Source organism: Xenopus tropicalis, chromosome 8 (assembly GCF_000004195.4).
Source record: "Xenopus tropicalis strain Nigerian chromosome 8, UCB_Xtro_10.0, whole genome shotgun sequence".
Taxonomy (NCBI): Eukaryota; Metazoa; Chordata; class Amphibia; order Anura; family Pipidae; genus Xenopus; species Xenopus tropicalis.
In genome coordinates this window covers 79,804,798-79,827,526 of record NC_030684.2, presented here as the reverse complement: position 1 = coordinate 79,827,526, position 22,729 = coordinate 79,804,798, and the positions used below count along the sequence as shown (strand labels likewise).

General features: G+C 39.0%; 1 protein-coding gene across 2 annotated transcripts in view; it reads right to left on the bottom strand.

Moving 5' to 3' along the window:
- LOC100495980 (calpain-2 catalytic subunit) overlaps positions 1-21,173 on the bottom strand; it is a 30,932-nt gene extending 9,759 nt beyond the window's left edge. For both annotated transcript variants that reach the window (XM_002939251.5, XM_018096565.2), the window contains exons 1-13: positions 20,900-21,173; positions 17,540-17,609; positions 16,698-16,816; positions 13,871-14,004; positions 13,091-13,259; positions 12,674-12,757; positions 10,690-10,775; positions 8,647-8,721; positions 8,283-8,440; positions 5,561-5,721; positions 3,801-3,812; positions 2,153-2,361; positions 1,343-1,385 (exon numbers count right to left, since the gene is read on the bottom strand). In XM_002939251.5, the coding sequence (XP_002939297.3) occupies positions 1,343-1,385; positions 2,153-2,361; positions 3,801-3,812; positions 5,561-5,721; positions 8,283-8,440; positions 8,647-8,721; positions 10,690-10,775; positions 12,674-12,757; positions 13,091-13,259; positions 13,871-14,004; positions 16,698-16,816; positions 17,540-17,609; positions 20,900-21,130 (1,551 nt within the window). In that variant the 5' untranslated portion in view covers positions 21,131-21,173. The remainder of the gene's footprint in view (positions 1-1,342; positions 1,386-2,152; positions 2,362-3,800; positions 3,813-5,560; positions 5,722-8,282; positions 8,441-8,646; positions 8,722-10,689; positions 10,776-12,673; positions 12,758-13,090; positions 13,260-13,870; positions 14,005-16,697; positions 16,817-17,539; positions 17,610-20,899) is intronic.
- Between the last annotated feature and the right edge of the window lie 1,556 nt (positions 21,174-22,729).

Below are 22,729 nucleotides of genomic sequence, written 5' to 3'. Positions count from 1 at the left end.
TGCTGACCCCTTTTCCAACCTTGAGTTGTTACCACCAATATACGCCAGATTCACAGGGGCTGATTTACTAAGACACGAATTCGAATCCGAATTGGAAAAATTCCAATTGGAAAACAAACATTTTGCGTCTTTTTCGTATTTTTTGCGATTTTTTCGGCGCCTTTACGACTTTTCGGAAATTGTCGCGACTTTTTCGCTACCAATACGATTTTCGCGAAAAAACGCGAGTTTTCCGTAGCCATTACGATTCGCTCGTATCTTGTCGCGACTTTTTCATATTGAGCGCTCGTAAGCGGCGGCCCAAACTTTCAGACTTAGCGTGATTTTGGAAGCCTCCCATAGGACTCAATGGCACCCTGCAGCTCCAACCTGGCCCAAGAAAAGTCACCATACTGAAGCTTGAATGAATCCGAACGCTACGAAAAAATCGCAACATTTTGCGCAACTTTCGGAATGGCTACGAAAAAGGCGCGACTTTTCGCGCAAGTTTTAACGCTACGAAAAAATCGCCAGATTTTGCACAACATTCGGATGGCAACGAAAAAGTCGCGATAATTTTCCGAAAAAATCGCCAAATACCGATCATTACGAAAAAAACGCAATCGGACGCATTCGGCCGGTTCGTGAGTAAGTAAATGGGCCCCTTAATGTGGTTGGTGTGTGGTGCTTCCATTTCTCACAGACCCAGCAGGTGTGGATTAAGGTGATGTAGCTGTGCATAATCACTTTAAATAGGACTAGGATAGTATTTTTGTGTAGAAAGTATTTTTTCTCATTCTGTTATCTTTTTTAACAAAACAGAGTGGTACTTTTGTGCGTAGTAAACTCAGGCTGAGAATCAGCCCCTCCGCTGGCATCAGCCCCCTGCGTAGCCTACCCATGGAGCCATTGTGTTGGCCTGTGTGCAAGCACACACGGTGGATATTGGCAAAGAAAAGTGAGAGTTTGCTTTTCAGAGCCACATGTGCCTGCACCCAGACCAACACAATGATTCTGGGTGCAGGCAAGCCAGGAGGCTGATGCCAGCAGAGGGGCTGATTTTCAGCCTGCGTTTTTCCACAGACTGAGAATCAACCCTGTGTGACACCAAGCTTAAATTAATGTCTCTACTTTGGACTTTAACTGACATTTTTTAATCCATCTGTGGAGCTGGTTCCTGGAGGCACAAAGCAGTAAATAGTGAGGTGCATTTGTATAGCAAAAATTCTAGGGTAAAGGCTGATTTGCTATGCTGGATACAAAGGTAAGCTTTAACCATTATATAAGAAATATATGAGAGACACTTTTCAAATGGGGGCCGGGGTTTAATATGTAAAGTGTAAGCAGTTACAAATGCACCTACCTTAAACACATTCCCATTTGCTCTAATCTCACAATCAATTTCTCTGTGGGATAAAAATATCAGTTATTCATTTCAGGTTCCTGCAAAACCTATAAGGGCACTGGCACATGGGGAGATTAGTCACCCATGATACATTTTCGCTATCAGGGGCAACAAATCTCCGCGATTTCCTCGCCTTTTCACCTGCAAGAATGTGAACTACCGGTGGGATGGCATATGCATCGCTTTGGTTTGCCTCACAAGTTTTCGAGTGCGGTACCTTTTTTGATTTTTATATATATATATATATATATATATATACTACACCCCTATCTGTTTCAATGCTGTATAAAAAAATGCAATACAATAGCTCCCATACTCTTCTGCTGTGGGTATTCTAGGTCATTCTGCTGTATCATGCTTCCCTAAATGCTGATAGCCCAAAATCCTTACCACTTTTGCCCTTGTGTAAGTTTAGGCTACTGCTAAAAGGAGCTGGAGAGCCACAGGGTCTTTTATAAATAATGGATATTTTGCCCATTTTCCTGCCACCAGTTAGGATTTCCCTGTTGCAAAGGATCTACAAAAAAATTAAAAATTGAAGCAAAATCTAGTAACCCGTTCTTTCTTTTACTTTCTCTTACATGCTGTTTTGCAAAGATTATGATTAATCTGTCATAAGAAGTTATGACTACATCATTTAGTATATTCAGCCCAGATTAATAGAGAACTACACATCAGCAGGGTAGGAGATCAGTGAGCTGTTGAGCTTAGCCTGATTATCAGTGTTTGAGGCAATGTAAGGATAAATAGAGGTGAGTGCACACTCACATGAATGTGTGCTGCTTCTCTGTAAAGATCCGCATGATAAAGTCGGATTCCTGGTGGGGTTGGAATGTGCTAGGAATTAGCAGGTATCTTCCAGGCGGCAGCTGGTACCGCCCAGTAACATCTCGCTCATCCATGAATGAACACGAAGCAACAGACACAAGTGAGGAGAATAAGTTTTTCCTCTCTGATGCACACATCTTATTGTCAAACTGGGGGGAGAAAGCAACAGATTAATAAGAAAAGATTCTTTCCAGGTAGAGGAACGTGCAGGGGAGAGTCCTGCATCAATCCAGACTTTAGTAACCGGTCTCACTATGGTATTGTATAATTCAAAATTTAAAGGGAACCTGGAGCCAATCAGATTCTCTGTACAAAGAGACACTGCTATAGTTACATTGACATAATGCACTGAGCATAATTACATTTAATAATACATTCATAAATTGCCAATAAATACTATTTAATATAAAGTATTCATTATTGGGGTCATTTGCAGTGGTGCCCAAAAAATATCTTATGCAGTTGGCCTAAAAGGGCACCAAAACTTACACTTTGAAAGAAATGGCAGTGAAATTTGTTGCATTACACTGTAGTAAACATGGGAGTGTAGGTAATGGACAATGAGTTATAGACAACTTTTACATACTTAGTAAACAGACACCGTGGGGCTCAGCTCATGTATAATCACTGGCCATATTTGCACCCAGGCAGCAACCCACAGCATCCAGTATGTATATAGGTTGATTTCCATAGCCAGCTGCAAGCAGAACAATAAAAGCAAAACTTTGCCATGTTTTCTATAGCCACAGTCACGTGTGGTATATTATCCATCTCTCTTACCGCCTGCATCTTGTAGGCATCCATAGTTAAGTGTATCTTTTTTATCCACAGGTCCATGTAGTTGCATTGACAGACACAGCATCAGCCTACATGGAGTGGAGATCTGGCCAAAAGAGCATTTTCTGGGCGATCTCCGGTCTGTGTAGCTGCACTCACACTGACGCTGTGTCTGTCAGTGCAACTACATGGAGCTACGAGTGGATCCACTTTTCTCCAGCTGTAAGCATAGAGAAGCAGACAGGACACCATGTGTCACTGTGGCCTAAAGTCAGACAGTTTAAATGGAGAGAGCCACTGAGCTGAGGGTTCTTAGCAGGGAGAAATAAACTGGAGACTGCTTCTCTAGAGAGGGATTGAGTGGGACAGATGCTCTGCAGGTAATATGTATACATCTGATTATTTGCTATGTGTTTTAAGAGGTAGTGCAAAATGTGTGACTTTTATTACATTACTGAAAAGGTGTTAGGATAAAAATTTCTTTGGTGGGACACCACATTTTTCTTATGTTTAAAGCACAAGGAAGACTGGAGCAGTAGCAGCAAGGTTCTGCCAAAGCTCATCTAACACTCCAATAGGTGATGGTTATGGGCCCCCTACAGAACTCTGTCTGCATGGTGTGTAAGATACCAGACTGTGCTAATGACAGCTTTAGTCATTTTCCCATCTGCAGTTCTAGTTCAGTTAATATAGTGCCAGACTGATAGAACATGACAAACAAATGATGTGCTGACATGATGTGACACATAAAGACATGAAGGATGAGTCTTTGATCTTGGGAACTCCACCCTTGGACACCTGAATTATTCACCTCTTTTGGAACCTGCAAGAGAAAAGGGAAACATTTTAGAATGAAGTACACAGAGTTTTGCTCTGTTTACTTACAAACAAATACAATAACTTTAAAATTGTAATCTACACTGGTGTTACATTTATTTCAAATTTTTTTGACAGACCATGTACTGGTGGTCCCTTAAACTGTACTTTCTATTTAGGGTGCAATGATTGGGTGGTAATAAGGGTTATAATAAGAGTGCCAGCCTTCTCCCCTGTATTGGGTCTTATGTTTACGTGATTTCACATAAAGTTTGTGGAATTGGATCTGGATTTGGGTGTATATTGAATCCTCATCAAAAGTAGCTTAAGCAGGGGGCCGAGACTACCCCCTAAAGTAGATTTTGAATAGGGTAGAACAAGGATGAGAAATGTGTGGATCAGGGGGTGTGGCCATGTAGGGCTCCCCAATTCCTCATAATAACCCTTCAGTAAACCCTGAGTAATTCAATTTATAAGCCAACCAGGTAAAGTAAAAAAATGAGATCTTCTGTAAGACTATACAGTGAAAACCCACAGTGGCAAAAATTAGCACCATGAATATTAGCGCAAGTATTATTCTTGCAAAATGTAAAATACTTATTTTATTACATCACAATAACATCATAGACTGACCTTAAAAATTAGGCTGAACCCTTGAATAGAAATTGCCTTAAAAATTTTAAAAAATGTGTATCATATGTTAGCAAAATAATGGTTATTCCCAGTTGGCCAGATCTTTTATGTCATATGATTTGAAAAAGGTGTTCAGTTCAGTTCAGGTGTATCTTGAAAAGTGGTGTTAGCTTCTTGAGAAGCCTTAGTTAATAGACACAAGGGGGACATTATACTGACCAAGTAATTATGCATTTCAAAATCAGTAAATCATTATATGACTTTTCCTTAAGAGAAACAGAACAACTCCATTATGTCAAGATTATTGCTCTCTAAAATCAGGCAAGCATTTCTACAAACAGATAAATAAGGCAAGTCCTCATGAATAACCCAGACATCAATCAATCAATTCCTGTGAAAAGTTGCGGACAAAACTGATCAAAGTTTATATTCAGGGGATATGTTACTGTCTTCAGAGTGAACATCTTTATTATTAACATCTTTGTATGACTTGTCTTTTAATTCTGCCTCTCAAAAATGTTCTTTGGCTCTAGGACAAACAGATTAATTATTATTTTTATGTATTTTGCCTGGTTGCTATGTATGTAAGGAAACCTTGGCAAACAGAAAACAACTGGGAGACTTGCCAAACAAAAGTAAAATAATTTAGAAACCACAAGATTATAAAGAAAGACTATTTCACATTATTAAGATGGGATCTATAGCTACCTAAACAACATTCGCAATTTACATTCATTTTTTTTCTTTTAGTTTTCCTGGTATTACTGGTTTTTTGCTGATGATATCATGAACTTGGAACAAGTAGCCATAAGAAAGTAGCTGCTACTAGAAGCTCAGTGTGTCTGCACCCTAACTCATTCTGAAACTGGTGACTGGACATAACATCAGGGTGCTCTTGCTGCAAATTTACCAGTACAAACTGCTAAAATCATGAAAACTAAAAGAAAAAAAAAATTAAACTGCAAAATTTAAGTGGGTATATATCTGTTGTACACTGATACTTTAATCCAGTTAAAACTAAAAGAAAAAATGTGATGTCAAAAAATGAAAATAAACTAAACAGTAACCTGTAGGTCCTACTTAAGGCTATAATGACACCCAAAGCCAGTTAGACCTTCTCACCTGGTAGATCTCAAATCCTACAGACAGGAAGTCCTGTCCTATAGATCTGCACTGGCGTCTGTTCTTCTGCATGAGTGAGACCAACAGTGTACACATGCCATGTTTTTCTTCATCCTGTTCTGTCAGAGTCACCAAGAACTGTGGGTTGGTCCAGAAAGTATCTAAAAATGACAAAAGGCTAGTTCTTAAATATGCCCTACATACAGTAAATTAGTACTGTGGATTTCTTTTGCATAGTTAAAAGAAGTGACAGTTTTGGCTGGAGGGGTCTGAAATAAAGTTTCCATGGTATCAGTAGTCAAAAAAAAAGGAATTGGAACAGACAGAAGAGACAGAAAGCTTTCACTAAACATTACATTTACACCTTATATTACATAACACCTTTAAAAAAACAATGTTTAAGAAATATTGGAAAGTTGCACAGAATTACATTTTCTTTCGTTATGCAAAAAATGAACATCCCTTTTAAATGGTTAAAGGGGTCTTCATTTTATTAAGCATAGTTTTTGAATGATTTTGTCTCCCTCTCACTGACCTCAGCAGCCAAAAAAACTATTGCTCCTTGATGCTACAATGTTATTGTTATTGTTACTTGTTATTTTCTATTCAATCACTCTCATATTCATATACCGGTCTCTCATTTAAACCACCTCCTGGTTACTTGGTTAAATTGGCCCCTAGCAACCAGATAGCTGCTAAAACCCCAAACTGGAAAAGTGAAATAATGGAGAAAACACAAAAATGAAGACCAAATGCAAATTGTTTAAGAATATTACACCCTACATCATATGAAAAGTTCACAGTTAGGTGAACAACCCCTTTAAGTATACTTCCACCCAAAATCGCCTATATACTAGAACAGTGTTCCCCTAACCAGTGGTTCGTGAACAACATGTGCTTGACAACCCCTTGAATGATGCTCCCCTTGGCCTCAAAGCAGCTGCTTATTTTTAATTTCTGGTAAGAAGGCAAGTTTTGGTTGCATAAAAAACAAACATAATGCCAAACAGAGGCTTCTGTAGGCTGCCAGTCCATATAGGGGCTATGAAGTAACCAATTATAGCTCTTATTGACACCCCCAAGAACCTTTTTCATGCTTGTGTTGCTCCCCAACACTTTTTTCAATTGAATGTGGCTTACGGGTATAAAAGGTTGGGGATCCCTGTACTAGAAAATTAAACATATTTTACATTTTTTTGGACCATATTCATTGTATAAGCTCTTTTGCCCGTAATGATATAACCAGGTAAAATAACACTGATTCCATAAGCCCCCTCCCCTACAACCATCATGCATGTGCATACTGACTGAGCTGTGAAGTGAGCATGCAGCCAGATCTTGTTCACAATCAGACATGGACCTTATTCAGTGTGTAGGGCTCTTAAAGGAGAAGAAAAGGCTAAGTCACTTGGGGGTGCCAAAATGTTAGGCACCCCCAAGTGACTTAGATCGCTTACCTTTTACCCCGGGCTGGTGCCCCTGTATGAAGAGAACAGCACCAGCCCGGGGTAGCAGCGAGCGCTTCCTACTTCCTATTCACTTGCGCGCGCATGCGCAGTAGAGTGAAAAGCCGAACTTAAACAAGAAAGTCGACTTTTTACTCTACTGCGCATGCGCCAGCCCACGTATTCCGCCGGCAGAAGAAAAAGGAAGAAGAAAGTGCTTCTTACAGGTACCCTGGACTGGTGCTGTTTTCTCCTAACAGGGGCACCAGCCCAGGGTACGAGGTAAGCGATGTAAGTCACTTGGGGGTGCCTAACATTTTGGCACCCCCAAGTGACTTAGCCTTTCCTTCTCCTTTAAAGCTGAGAGATCAAATCAATGAACAGGGCAGGTTCCAGACAATATTGGCTGTGGGTGCCAGTACTGTAATACAAGTCGGACTGTCACTCTGTAGACTCAGGGAAATGCCAGAGGGGCTGCTGTAAGATGCCATAGATAGTCACTATTTATTGGGCTGGTGGGGCGCTGTTTGGGCCTCTGTGCACTTGAAATGCCAGGGCCTATTTTCAAGTTCCAACCTGCTGTTATATATATATGCCGCACATTTGAGGGTACTGATTAGCCCATAGCTCTGGATTGCTTTTCCTAATTTTCAGGAATTGTTTCAGGTTTTGTTTTGGTTTCTATTCTTACAATATAAGATATACTTTCTGAAAGGGGTGTTTAAAGCACAATTGCTTTGCTAAGAGCATTAAGCTTCTTATATATAGTACACATAGCACATTATGTACAATTCCCAAGTCTCATTACGAATGAAATAGAGTACACAGAGCTACAGAATAGAAAAAGCCAATCTACCTATCCTTGAATGTTTCAATGCAAGGAACACCCATCAGGATTGAGAAATGAGGGAATGTAGGAATGTGGGAATCCCGGAATCCCAGTGCAGACCTGGCAACTGTGCTTTGTGCAGCCCAACTACTGAATTAGTACATCAGTCCCTTTTTATATAAGCAGGCAGCATAGATGGACCAGGAACCTTTCTATATAATATTAAGCAGCAGAGCTGCAGGGTACCTATATGTGTAAAATGAACTTTTCTGGATAAAATACACAGTACCCCCTTCTCAAGTGTAAAGTGCAGACATACCATTAATACACTTTTCTATAGATGCTGTTATCATGTTGCATTTTTATATGTCCTTGAAAAGCCAAATGATCATGTAAGAAAACCTACAAAGCTTTCCATTACTTTTTGTTTACTGCCAGTTCCCCTCACCTTTATATGTTCGGCACCCTCCAGCACTGTGTCCTAGCCATCTCCCACAGAAGGTGTTTGTTTTCCACAACTGAGCATGTTTGTCTGTCACTGACTCTGGCGTAAGGTTACATACCTCCAGGATATCGAAAAAGCGCAGAAAGTCCTCCATCTGCATCCTTAGAAAGTAAGGATATTTCATTGGTTAAGTATAGTTTTATTAAAGCTGTTCAGGTGATTGATCAGTGGGACAGGGAGGCTACAAGAATTCGCAGAGACAAAAAAACTGCAGAAAAAAACTCCAATAGACTTTTATGCATTTGGAGTGAGAAAAAACAGCCATTGACCATTGACTTGGTCACTAAAGAAAAATAGTTGATTTTACCAGAATTCTCCATCTTCTCCTCTGACCTGCAATTTTTTTCGGATTTCAGGGTCTACCTGTGACCACAAGGTGGAGCTGTAACCAAAGTACATCGTAAAATAAATGCGAAACTTTCAATTTACTTACTAAATATCTGATTTTCCTGACAGCTGGTTCTCATGTACCGAATAAAATACCATCTCCAGTAAATGTGGGTTGGGTCTTTCTCACACTCTTCAAAAAACTATCTGATTTTCCCTGCATTGTTGGATCAAACCTTAAACATCAATACAATCATATAGGTGTCCCTTTACTGAAGTGGGATAGCATGCAATAATGATTTGTGTTAGAAATAATGCTAGAAATATTACTAGATTAACAAAATGCAATTCCTCCTCTAATTGTGTATTTTTTTAAACACAGTTACATGTTTTTGCCTGTTAACGGCATACATGCTTTGTAAGGTCTAATTGAGAAAAGCATTACATATAAATTTCATAATAGTGAATCCATTAATAATTATAAATTTACAAAATAACTGTTATTAATGAATTGGCTATAAATAATTAATAGTATATTGATACATTGATACTAAGGATGCACAGAATCCACTAATTTAGGATCCGGCCAAACCACAAATCCTTTGCAAAAGATTCGGGCAAATACTGAACTAGTGATGAGTGAAATTTTTCACCGGACATGGATTTGCGGCGAATTTCCACATTATTCTGTGACACTTGCTCAAAGAAATACTGTACAGAAACTGATTTTCCCCAAAGTTCCTTGAATGGAGTGTGCTGCATGAGGTCAATACTGAAGCTGGCATCCTGTAACTTTTGGGGAATAGGCCATTTAGATGTTTTTTCTTACTGGTTCTAGTTGCACAGATATCTCCTCTTTTAGCCCTACTTTGAATCATGTATCTTGGATGATATAAATGCTATAAATTGTTTTAGAACTATATTATAATAATGAATATTACCCTCTGTTCTTAATGTTGCAACCCAAGGCATGGACCTTTTTGGCCTATCAGTAACTCTGGTTTCAAGTTAATTAAAACATTTCCACATTGTGGCCCCCATGTGTCAAAGTCCAATTTGTGTTCTCCGTGTTACATTAATGTCTAAAGCAGCATTGAGCTGTCATGTTTTAGCCTTGGTGTTGGTTTAACTTGTTGGAGGCCAGGTATCTGTTTAGTGCTGTAGGTTAGTGTCAAAAGTTTATTTCACCGATGGAGCTTAACAAACACTTTATTTCCAAACTGTGCACTTGCTTACAGTATCAGCTGCTACTATGTACAGTGCATATTTCATTTCATATTTGCTTCACATTTAATAGGGATGCTCTGGATTCTGTCATTGAATCAGGATTTTGCTAAATTGCAGCAAGACAATTAGTTAGGGGGCCATTTACTTGTATTTGTATTTTTAAAGATTTACTATTCGTCCAAACAGCTAAAAATACGAATCTGACAATTTGCCAGCAGTGCCGGATTTCTGTCTAAGGTGCCCAGAGGCTGCCCCCATTTTCTGCCCCCCCCCCCCCCCACCTCAGGATTGCACACATGCTCCTCCATTTCGCTCACATACAGTGGGGACAGGACATGCTAAAGTTTTCTGCGCATCCCATCCCCAGTGCTCCTTATGTGAACAAGTTTTATGCGCAGCTGGGCAGCATGGCACACCTAATTTTGTGCCACCCTAGGCCCTGATCTGAGATCATGTAGAAGTCAGTGGCAGATGTCCTTTCCCTTTCCTTAAGGTTAGAGGTTTCTGATTTTTGATGCTGGTTTTTGTGCGACAATTTAAGTAAATGCCAGACATTCGTGGAAATAAGTTTAGTCACATTTTTAAAAATACAAAAAAATAAGAAATGTTAGATTTTTGGTAAATCTGTCCCTTAGTTTTACCTTATATTAAAAGTCACATCCCTTTAAAGCACTTGGCATCAGTATTCAGGCAAACCTTTTGTGAAAAATGTGTTATTCGATTTAATCCAAAACTGATGGATACTGTACAGGCTAAAGACATAATTACTTTCTCTTACTATCAGTTAGTTACTTACTCATCACTCCAGTGACCATTCCACTCCACTCTACCCCATGGGTTTCTCAGGCGCAGAAGGGGAATTTTCTTACCATTATTTTTCATCTGAAAATATTTTCTGTTTATTAATTTATGTAGTTGTCATATAATTATAGCAGAGCTATAATAAAAAAAAACTTTACAATATGTATTGAGTTAGGTGGAAGTAACACAGTGTAGACTAAAGGAATGTACCAAAATCAGGGTAGGACTGGGTTGGAGTGCCCGGCACTTCCCTGGGCCGCAGATCTCCCTGCCCTGATGCTCTAAAGGTAAGAATAAAGTATGCACGCTCTGGAGAGGGGGTTGGGTGGGCGCCCTGGGGGGTGTGGGGGCCACAGTTGCCCCCATTACTACCAGTGCAGGGCAACAGTACATAATACTTGAAAATTACTTTTATACACCTTAATATTTTGGTATTCCTTTAAACAGTATCTAGTAGAATTAAGACTAAAGCATCTGGACTTTCTGAGTTTTTTCTTGAAAATGTTTCACTGTGGCTTGTTCAGTTGGCACAGTTTAAGCATGTATATGAATGAATATTTATTTCAGGTTTGGGAAGAAGCCACTCGGATAAATGGTGAAATATTTTCAAGAAAACTCAGAGAGTCCAGTTGCTTTAGATTTAATTCTGCTAGATACTGTTTGTGGAATGTGTTTTCTGTGTAAAAGTTTTTTCTGTATAGTTAGAGAATATATAAGGGCTGATTCACTAAAGTACGATAAAATGTGCGCTATTTATAGCGTGCGCTAAAAATTTTATCGCGTCTAAATTTCCACGACTTATCGCACAATTCACTATAAGCATACTTGCGCTAATTTACGCGCGATATTGCATGCGTTATTTAACTCGCAAAGACTATTTTCGTTTGGTATTTGACGGTACATGCGCTTATTAACGCCCGCGTATAGTCGCCGCAAATAGATAGTAGCCGCATATGAATTGTCGCCACATATATATGGTAGCATATAATTAGTAGCTGCTTATAAATAGTAACTGCTAGTGATGAGCGAATCTGTTCCGCTTATCTTTTGCGAAAAATTCGCAATGTCGTGTGGCCAAAAAAATTGTTGCCCGCGACTATTTATATGTGGCTACAATTGATGAAATGTTTCGCCAGGCATGGATTCGCGGTGAATATTTGGACGTGCGGCACATTTTTTCACGCGTTTTGCCATAGGCGGATTGTTTTGCGAAACGCATGAAAAAATTTGCCACAGAAAAATTCGACGCTCGTCCAAAAATTTGCCGCGAATCCATGCCTGGCGAAACATTTCATCAATTCTAGCCGCATATAAATAGTCGCACGAATAAACGCACGCCATGTTAGCCATACATGCCAATACTTTTGTAAAATGACTGTGTTAAAAATGACCATTTCCCTGCAAACTGGAGGCTGCGTCACTCTAGGGGAAACACATACTTGAATAAATAACACTGCAAAGTCCATATTTTATTGCCAAAAGCTCATTTACTGTACTTTTCTATAATTATCGCCTGCCTCAAGTACATGTTATTTTTCGCATAGCCTAATGCGATATTTAGCGCGCCTAAGTGATTGTGAATCATGCGTTAGTATTCTTTTCAGCGCGCTATTTAACGCATGCGTTAAAACTAACGCATGTGGTTGCGCAAAAAATAACGCATGCGATACGCGACTTAATGCACACGTCTATTTTAACGCAAAAAAAGTGCAATAAAATTTATCACACTTTAGTGAATCAACCCCATAGTGTGAGTAGGGCTAACCCTACATAAATGTTGTGGCGTAAGACCAAGCAAAGGGGCTTGTTATTAAAAGGGTAGTTTGTCAGAATTTGCCAGTGGACATCTATTTATAATGCTCTATTGGGCAGACTGTCTGTCCTTTCTTCTATAAATATGTCCCAGTGTGTGTACAGGGATAGCCGGCTAGTGTGGTGAAGGATTAGATAGTGTGAGATACTATGACAATAGGTCTCACCTCCCAAGTTGCTATGATAGAGTAAGCGTGTCCTGTTAGCAGTCCCTCTGGAGTCTGATTTTCAATCTGTGACTGACTCTGAGGCTAAGAAAAATAACAGGTTGGAAAATAATAGTTTATTTAAACATTAGTAATCATATTTTTATGAAAGATGGCATGTGCAATGCTTTAAAAATTATTCATATTGAAATATCTATTTTATTTTAAATCCGAACAGATAGTTCTGTTCTGTTGATCAAGAGCCAACATATAGAACCAAAGAGGTACAGTATGGCTTTGCATAATTTTCTCATTTTTAACTTCACCTTTTTTATTAAAGTCTCTACTGGTCATCAGTATGCTACATATGAATTGGTTCCTTAGCTGTGTGGGTGTCTTGTAGAAGGAATGCCACCCTTACTGGGTGCCCTGTCTTACCTGGATGAAAGCTCCCATAAGTGATTTCTTCTTCACTGCCTTCTGGAGCAGATGGAAAAGATTTGGTGGAGTCTCTTTGAGTTTCACAGTCTCACCTAAGCCACCAGTAAAATCCACAAATGCCTCATTCATAAATCCCCCATTCAGTGCTTCATAGGATCCATTTAACCTAAAGACAGGAAAAGCATGGGGTATTTTGCTTGGCTCTACCTTCCTACTTATCTGACTCTGAGTGTTATGCCATTTAGACCCTGCCATGGGAGAGCCAGAATTGACCTATAACACTAATAACAAGAAAAGAGAATGTAGAAATTTGTTAGTGTAAAATGGACAACCTTTACATACATTGGTAGTTTTTATCATAAAGTCCATGAAGCCCAGGCATTGCGCAACTACTTTAGCAGCTTTTGTTCATTTCAGGTCTTCTGTCAGATGTCCCTTTTTTCTGCTTTGCATTATTTTTATGTTTATATCTCTATTTTTTAATTGCATTTCTACTTCATTCGTAAAAGGGGTACATTTTGCACTTTAACTCATAGAAAACAATCTTTTCTTTATTTCAGATCACCAATAAAAGCTGCCTTGGTTTTGGCAAATTTTCCCCTTGTTATTACATAACTCTCTCTTCATGTTTATTGCAGCGCAGTTTCATCCCCCCACTATTTCTCCATTTCTTCTGTCACTTAAGGTGTGTCAATATCAAAATCTCTTTTATTGCTTTCTTTCTCATTTTATCATTTTATCTGTGTTATATACTTTGTTCACCCTTTTTTTACTTACTTTGCATACGCTTTTTCAAGAAGAGCAGCCCAAAATTCACTTTTCTGTGCAGAGCTGACAAAGACCAACTCTCCTTCCTTCACTGGCAATCTGTCATCAACCACCACGTCCACCCATTCTCCATACTGCCAGAACTTGGAAAGAAGCACAACTAACTTTTTTTCCCCAATTATACAAAAATATGCAACACACTTTTAAATAGAGACAGCATAGAAACAGCTACTGTTTATTATAGACATGCTTTCTATATGCTCAAATGGATACACCATAATTGTTCCTGCTATTGGCACAACATGGCCATAGGGAGGAACAAGCTTTAAACATTTTACCATCATTGTTGTAATTTTTTCTCATAGGAAGAACAAACAAGTGAGTGAGTCTGTGGGCCGTTTATAAAATATGGTCAAACATACACCTGGGCAGTAACCAATGGTAACAAACCAGATGTTTGCTTTTATTATTATACAGCTGGTGGAAAAAAACAAATCACTTATTGTTTGCTATGCTGCCCAGCTGCCAATTTGCCCAGTGTTTATAAATGGACATCAAGTGCCCATTCCTCACAAGAGACGCATCTATTACCTATAAAATGACACATTTTTAATGGTTTTAAAGTCATTTGTAAATATAAATGCTCTTAAAAACAGTATCTGTTTTATCTTGGTTCTGAAAACTGAAACAATGTAGCAAAAGCCAGCTAATTAACAAACCTGGATGAGAATTGACTTTCAAGAGTCAGAACCAGTAAACAGAAAGGGATAACAATAACTACTTTCACTAACAATAATGTTTAAAATCATTTTAAAATCATTATTATTATTTTATTGCATGATGCAAAAACTAGTTTATGAGTGGATTTGGTCCTAGAAAACACTATGCCATAAAAATATATTGCACCTGTTAATTCTCCTTGGTAAAAGAATGTCAAAGGATTGGTAAAATGGCACAGCTGTAAGTGGCATAAATGCCAGAATGCCAAAATATTTCTGATTTCACTGTAAACAAATTATGTATATAAGGATTCCACTAAAAAAATAATATCTGAACAGGTGCCTGAAATCAAAAGTGTAATGTTGATAAAGTAGAATAGTGCTGGGAACATTTTTACTTTTAAGGTTGGAAAAGTTTAGTCACTTCTATGCTTTCACAGCATGGTTACAGCAGTTGTATTCTGATTTACAGCTGAGAATCCAGCTATCTGTATAACAGAGCATTCACACAACATAAAATATACCAGGTGTATATTTATCAAAGGGTGAAAACAGGGCTCCCCCTAGTTCTACAAAGGGAAATTTCACAGTTTTCTGTTGTCTATACATGCCTGTTGTGGGGCCATATGTATCAAAGGGTGAACCCCACGTATGCCCCTTGATAAGTACGACCATGAAAAAATTCTATACAAGTAAACAGAGAGCTGTCAAGTTTTACCTCTGCTGAGGTATGGCTAGCTCTGTTGATAAATACAGGGTCCTCATATTTGTTTGATATTTTTAAACAAATTGGGCACTACAGACCATAAAATAGTATAGCCCTTCATACAGGTATAAGCTGTACTTTACTCACAGTTTCTACAGGGCTACAAAACAATACCAATAAGGTCTACACTTTTACGTCACTAAGTACAGCAAGTTTTGCAACATACATTCTTTAGTAAACAAAGAAAAGTTCAATAAAAATAAACCTCAGGGTGAAGTATTTCCTGCCACATATAGTATAGTGAAAGCAACAAAATATAATGCAACAGAGCCAGGCAGGAGCCTACACTGCCTACACCTAGTTCTGGCCCTGTATTGGACAGACTGCAAAGGGCAAATGGTTTCTTCAACAAACTCATAATATGCTATCCTCCAGTACTACAGCACCCACTATCAAACCATAAACCCACAAGTGTACAGACTGGCTTTATAAGTCAGAAAAATATAGAAGTTTCCTTTGCAACATATGCAACTCACTATTTATAGGCTCTACATTTAGGTATCATTTTAGGCTTACATGGATATTGGAATACATGGTTTATCTAGCCTGGTGCCTATGTGGGCAAGCTTATGTTGGCAAAGTGATCATGAAACTTTGTAAACTATAAACTGACCAAATGGACAGCACTGGACATAGAAAACTCTGATCTATCTACTGTAAAACATTATTTATTACACAGGCATGCTCTGCCCTAATAATTGTATATGGTTATGTACCCTCACTTGGAAAGGGATACAATCAAGACATTATCCTATTACAACCTAAGTTCAAATGAATACAGCAGCTAACCGTGGTACTTAGGGGCATCTGTCATGGTTACTGATATTCTGACTGTTATTATTATTATTAATATGTTTTGTTTACATGTTTGAGCACTTTTCTCTTGCCTTTATAAGAGGCATGGTTATATTTTTATCACAATAACCCAGAGTTTTTCTTATAGGTTTCTTATACTGGTTTCTTATATACTGGCCTGTCTGTGCCTATGCCATTTGGACCTTTAATAACTAGATAGCATTTTATATTCAAGCTGGAAAGATGCATAAGAGGTAGGCAAATCATTTAAAAACTATGAACAAAAACCTATATAAGATGAAGACCAACTGAAAATTGGCTATGAATAGGACATTGTATATTCTACTAAATGTTAACTTAAACATGAGCTACCCAAAGTAATAGTAAATCCTGGGCAGAAACTGCAATAAATTCATTTTCTTAATATTTTATTATAAGGGGTTGGAAGATTTATCCTTTAAGAACATTAACACATTAATACTGTAGGACTGGCTAATAGTCCCACCATGGACCTGATGGACCTAAAGGTTTTCTCAACATGGTGATTTAATCTTACTTGGAAATGGAAGATTCCAGCATATCCAGACTTAAAACTCTGCTGGGGGGGAACAACTCGCTCCTTTAGTAATGGATACTGGGTCAAGGAAGCTGCAGCAGCAAGAAACCAGCAGTTACCTGGGATAAAAGTTAAATTTTTTTTTTAACCTTTAAAATAGATATTTATAATTTTAGATGTTCTGAAATTGAGAAAGAGCACAGTTTTCCTTTAGCAATAGAACTAGCTTATATAGAAACAAAATTTGTTACTTCTGTGATTGGTTTGACATCATCATTGGTTTGACATCATCAAACTTTTAGTTTGTCTACTAATTGGTCCACTACATAGATAACCATCCTATGTAATTAAGGTGATAATGATTCAGTCCTGGATTCTTTCAGGCATCATTTTATTTCACATTAAATGGTTAAATAGTAACATTAGGTAAGCTCTCATAAATGCCGGAAGAAACTACAATTTTCTAATGGCCATAGGTTTAGTTGACATCTCTGTGAACCATGCCGCTGTAACTAAGTGGCAAGTGGCAAGAATAAACTGGCACAAGGGGTGTGGATAATTGGAAGGCTGCCCTGTCAGCACCCAGGTTTGTATTTATTTGTATCTAAATAACAGAAAAAAGGTGCAGCGGGCTTATCTAATGTTTAAACAGCAAAGGGCAGAACTACTCCTGATAAAGGTACCAAATTACCTGAGAAATAGGGGAGTTAGGCAACCAGCACTGTTGTTTTCTATGTCCTAGCAAGTTATTACTTAATGAAAGTATGAATGTAGTATTTCCCACAGAATGTCTTTACATAGGTTTCATGCAGTTGTGATTTAGTGCCCATTGTGATACATACCAAGCTCTCCCTGGCACACATCTGTCCATTTCATGTCCTCACAGATGAACTGGGGGGACTGGCAGATCTCCTGAGACAGACAGAGATACAGAGTTACTTGGTAATCACTTCCCATCATTTTTAAGTGTGTTTTTTAAATGTAATATAAAAAGCACACACACAACTGTTGTTAACAATCGCCAAGCCTTATTATACAGGTGCCAGATACTTATACATAATGATAAACTTCATGCACATGCAGGTGCCAACCATTTCTACAACATACATTTTGTATATATAGTGCCTTGTAAAAGTTTTTTTTATTGGAATAAATTTCTAATCTTACTAAACAACATACTCTACACAGAAAGTTTGTTTGTTCCCATGACATTGTTGTATGTTGTGGTGCATACGTATTTCATCGCCTGTCTTTACTTTAATACATAGTGATGGACGAGTTCCGTTTTGCTGGCAAAATGTGGAATTTTGTGGCAAATCCATTCTTGGCGAAAACAATTGCTTGTCACTACTAATATATTGTACAGCCACCTTTTGCAGCTTGAAGTCTTTTAACTTTTTGACCTTGCCACCGTTGTTCGGGAGGGACTTTGGCCTAGGCAGATTTCCTCAAGGTTGTTGTGGTTGGTGCCCACTATATTTACTGTGTCTTGTTGACTCTGTCCCTCATAGGAGGGCCAAGCCGGACGGGCGCTCTAGGTGACTTTAATATATAGTGATGAGTGAGTCTGTCACGTGGCTCTTCTGCCTACCCCTAGTTCCCGCCCTGCTCTCCCTACCTATAATATTTTAATATTGCATGTCACAACTGTTTGTCTCTAAGCCTAAAAATGTTTTTGTGCATTTGTATATACAATGTTTTATGCTGCCCTTTTGAAGGCAAACAATGGGCTGGTGGAAACTGGTTTAGGATTTCATAAAGACTGCAAAACAATATATCCAAATATAGCAAACCTTCTATTTCCTTTTATTTGAACCATGGATGGAGACTGCAGATTTATGTTATTTCCCCTTTTCCTTTATTTCTAGCTAAGGATCCTGTGAGCCATCGTTCAATAGCTGTGCAACCTGAGGTGTAATCTTTTTAATGGAATGTAGCGGGTGATAAAAAGGCAGTGGTAAGCAAAGAGATTTAGTTGTTTTAGCTTCCTGAATTTCTCTAATAGACACACAATGCAACAAAAGATGCAGGATGAAGCTCTTAAGCTGGCCATACACGCACCGATAATATCGTACGAGACCTCGTTTCGTACGATATTCGGTGCGTGTATGGCATGTCGGCGAGTGGACCGATATCGCAGGAGGCTGCTGATATCGGTCGACTTGCTGATCAGACCGGTTAAAAGATTTTGATCGGGCGCCATAGAAGACGCCTGACCAAAATCTGCCGTCAGGGCTGAATCAGCAGAAGGAGGTAGAAAAATTTATTGTTTCTACCTCCTTATCTGCTGTTTCAGCCCTGAACAGTGTGTGGCGGATCTGACAATGTTTCGTGTGACCAATGGTCGCACGAAAGATCGTCAGATCGCCACGTGTGTGGCCACCTTTAGTTTGCATGAAGATGCATGAAGTTAACTGGGTATAAACTTTCCACTTGCTTACACATAAACACAAGCAATGACCTGTCCTTATAGACACAACATGTATTGACTAGTGATGGGCGAAATGTTTCACCAGGCATGGATTCGCGGCGAATTTCCACGTTTCGCCATTGGCGGATTGTTTCACGAAACAGATGAAAAAATTTGCTGTGCAACAAAAAATTAGCCGCACAACAAAATAATAGCTGCGGGTGACAAAATAATAGCCGCGGGCGACCAAAGAATAGCCGCGGGCGACCAAAGAATAGCCGCGCGACAAAAGAATAGCCGTGGGCGACAGTTTTTTTTACGCAGTTATTTTCGCAGTTTGGCGAATCTTTTGAAAGATTCGCAAATTTTTAAGCGAAGCGAAACGGGACAGATTTGCTCATCACTAGTATTGACAAGCCCATGCTCATTAACTTGTGTTTACAAATATTACCCAACCTTATCCATCACACATTGGCTCCTCTTCCTCTAAGAAGACACTAGGGCTCATTTGTGAACCCAAATGCTGCGTGCAAAATGCAAGAAAAGGCTGCAAATAGCATTTGAAGGATGCATATTATCACAAAGCCAGAGTCAGATACAGGGACTGTCTTCATAGAAATAAAGTGAATTATAACTAAATGATTGGGAGAGTTTATACGTACAACAACACTGGCGCGGTGGTGTGAGTAAAAAGTAAAATTTGCATCCCAGTTTCAATGCAAGTCAGTGGATATGTGTTCAAAGTATTTATTTTTTATATCAGTCTTTCTCATTGCATTCGCATATAAAATAGGGATGTGCACAATGGACTAGGTCACAGGTGAAGCACAATCACAACTGTTTGGTACCATGTAGGGGGCCCTCCATTGCATAGTACCCTACTCACAACAGTATTCCTTCTTGGCTTGCAGGAATGCCCCACAGGCTTGAAGTCTGCTGTGCTGCTTGCCGAGCAGACCTTAAAGGAACATTAACACCAAAAAATGAAAGTGTATCAAGGTAATGAATATATTATGTACTGTTGCACTGCACTGGTAAAAAGTGTTTGCTACAGAAACCCTACAGTAGACTTTCTGAAGAAAACACACAACTTTTACCAGGGTAGGGCAACAGAACATTATATTTTAATAATACCTCCCAACTGTCCCAACTTTTGCTGGACAGTCCCGATTTGAACATCTCAGCCTGCAGCCCTGGATTCTTTCTTAAAAGTCCCTCATTTCCCTTTGATCTCCTGCACTGTATGCTAAAAAAGATACATTGTTTCTCAAACTTACTTAAATAAGTAGCTTTTGGCAGAGAGCCCAGAAGGTTAACAAGCTACACCTGCATTTAGATACAATTAAGACACAAGTAACTAGTAAGCTAAACAGGTCTCTTAGGGTACCTTAGACTTACAGCTTAAAGGGCAATTTCAGCTTTTTTAGAAAAACTGCAATAAAACATAAAACAAGACCCAAAACCACCAAAATGTGTTCAAACTTTAAATAACCTGCCAAATTTTGTAAAATGAAAGTGGTATTTAGGGGGTGTGGCCACAGCATGTCTTTTTGTCCCTTTCTACATTTACAAATGTTGGAAGGTACATTTTAATTACTTTCAAATATTTGTATTTTTTGGTGTTACTGCTTCTTTTAATGAGCAGATAGCATTTTTAATTGCAAGCTCAGAAAATGCAATTCTGAAAAAAATGCTCAGCTGGTCATTTTAAATTGCCTGGGTCAAACAGAACAAAAACACAACCCTATTAGTTAAGGATGAACATTTTACAGATGTGCCTGACAGGTATTACCTGTGGTCGCCTCCACTGAATTCCTTTAGTATTTTCAGAAAAGGGTCCCAGCTCATTGTACCCCAATGATTTGGACTTGGCAGGGAAGTGGGGATCCTCAAACAGTTGCCTTTGCTTCAGACATTCCTGGACAAGTCTATGATAGTCCTGCCCCAGATATGGACTGACATTATGCCTAGCAGAGGAGTTTTCCTCCTTCTGAAGACGCACAGTGATACCAGAAGGAGGCATGGTGACTGCTCGGAGCTTGGCTAGAATAGTGTGCAGTAATACAACTGAGATCAACAGTTTGCAGTAATACAACTGAGATCAAGTAACAAAAGAGACCAGGTGGAGTTATTTACAACAGACAGACCATTAACAATAACCAGAGAACAATAAACACGCTCTAGTCCATGTATATATGTATTTGCCAAGGTTTCTACCAAACAGGAAAGTCATGTTTTGCTTCACACTCTCCATTGTGATGGAACTCTGATCAGCTAGTACCATGCCAAAAAGGTTGATAAACAGAATATGCATTTCCTAATTTAGACTCTAATTGCACATTACTCTTGTTAGTCTTGTCAGTGGTCTTCAGTGAAGGGTTGGCCATATACAGTGTGTTTAATGAGTAAAACTGGACATATACTAACAGATCTGCTCATTTAGTAAGATCTCTGCCCAAGTTGCCTATATGCTGGCCAAATGAGGCTGATCTGATTGGTGGCCTTAAATTGATCCAAATCAACCCCGCCGCCCTGTGTGCGCATGCATCGTTTGTAGTCACAGTCTGGTCCAGTCAGCAGGAGTTTTTTGGAGCCAAAAAGATATAAAAGTGAGGCAGATCTTTTCCAGGAAGAAGAGAATAAGTAAAGTATAGACTCTGCATAATAATACTTAGGGGTTGATTTACTAACCCACGAATTCGAATCCGAATTGGAAAAATTCCGATTGGAAAACGAACATTTTGCGACTTTTTCGTATTTTTTGCGATTTTTTCGGCGCCTTTACGACTTTTCGCAAATTATCACAGCTTTTTCGTTACCAATACGATTTGTGCGAAAAAACGCGAGTTTTTCATAGCCATTCCGAAAGTTGCGATTTTTTCGTAGCGTTAAAACTTGCGCGAAAAGTTGCGCATTTTTCGTAGCGTTAAAACTTAAAAGGCGCGACGTTTTGCGCAAGTTTTAACACTACGAAAAAATCGCAAATTTTTGCGCAAGTTTTAACGCTACGAAAAAATCGCAACTTTCGGAATGGCTACGAAAAACTCGCGTTTTTCCGCAAAAATCGTATTGGTAACGAAAAAGTTGCGATAATTTTCCGAAAAAATCGCAAAATACCGATCATTACGAAAAAAACGCAATCGGACGCATTCGGCCCGTTCGTGAGTCAGCCGAAGATCCCTTCATCTTTCCCGTGTTTCTTGCTGATCTGATCAAGTAGGGAGCTAGGGTTTCCACCTGTAGAACATTTACCCATATAGGGAACCCCATAGTCAGAGCACACAGAGTTAGTTAATCCTTCCCATTCATTCATTATAGTGAATGGGACTAGAGCAGCAGGCCTGAGCTATTGTTAGGGTAGTAATCCCTGTAGGGTAGCTAGGACTTCAGCCCTGTAGTGAGCTGCAAATGTGTATTCTGGATCTGGATTTTGGATTACCCATGAGCAGTGCCAATGGTGGGGCTGCTCGGATGCCACCCCCCCTCTCCCCTCCACACTTACAATATTAGTATTGAAGCGGGTCCAGAGGGGTTGCATCCCTAGTGCAGAGAGCGTTAATGTGTTAGTACATTTTTTAGCCCTGGGTGGAGGCACATAACTTACCCAAACCCCACAAATCTC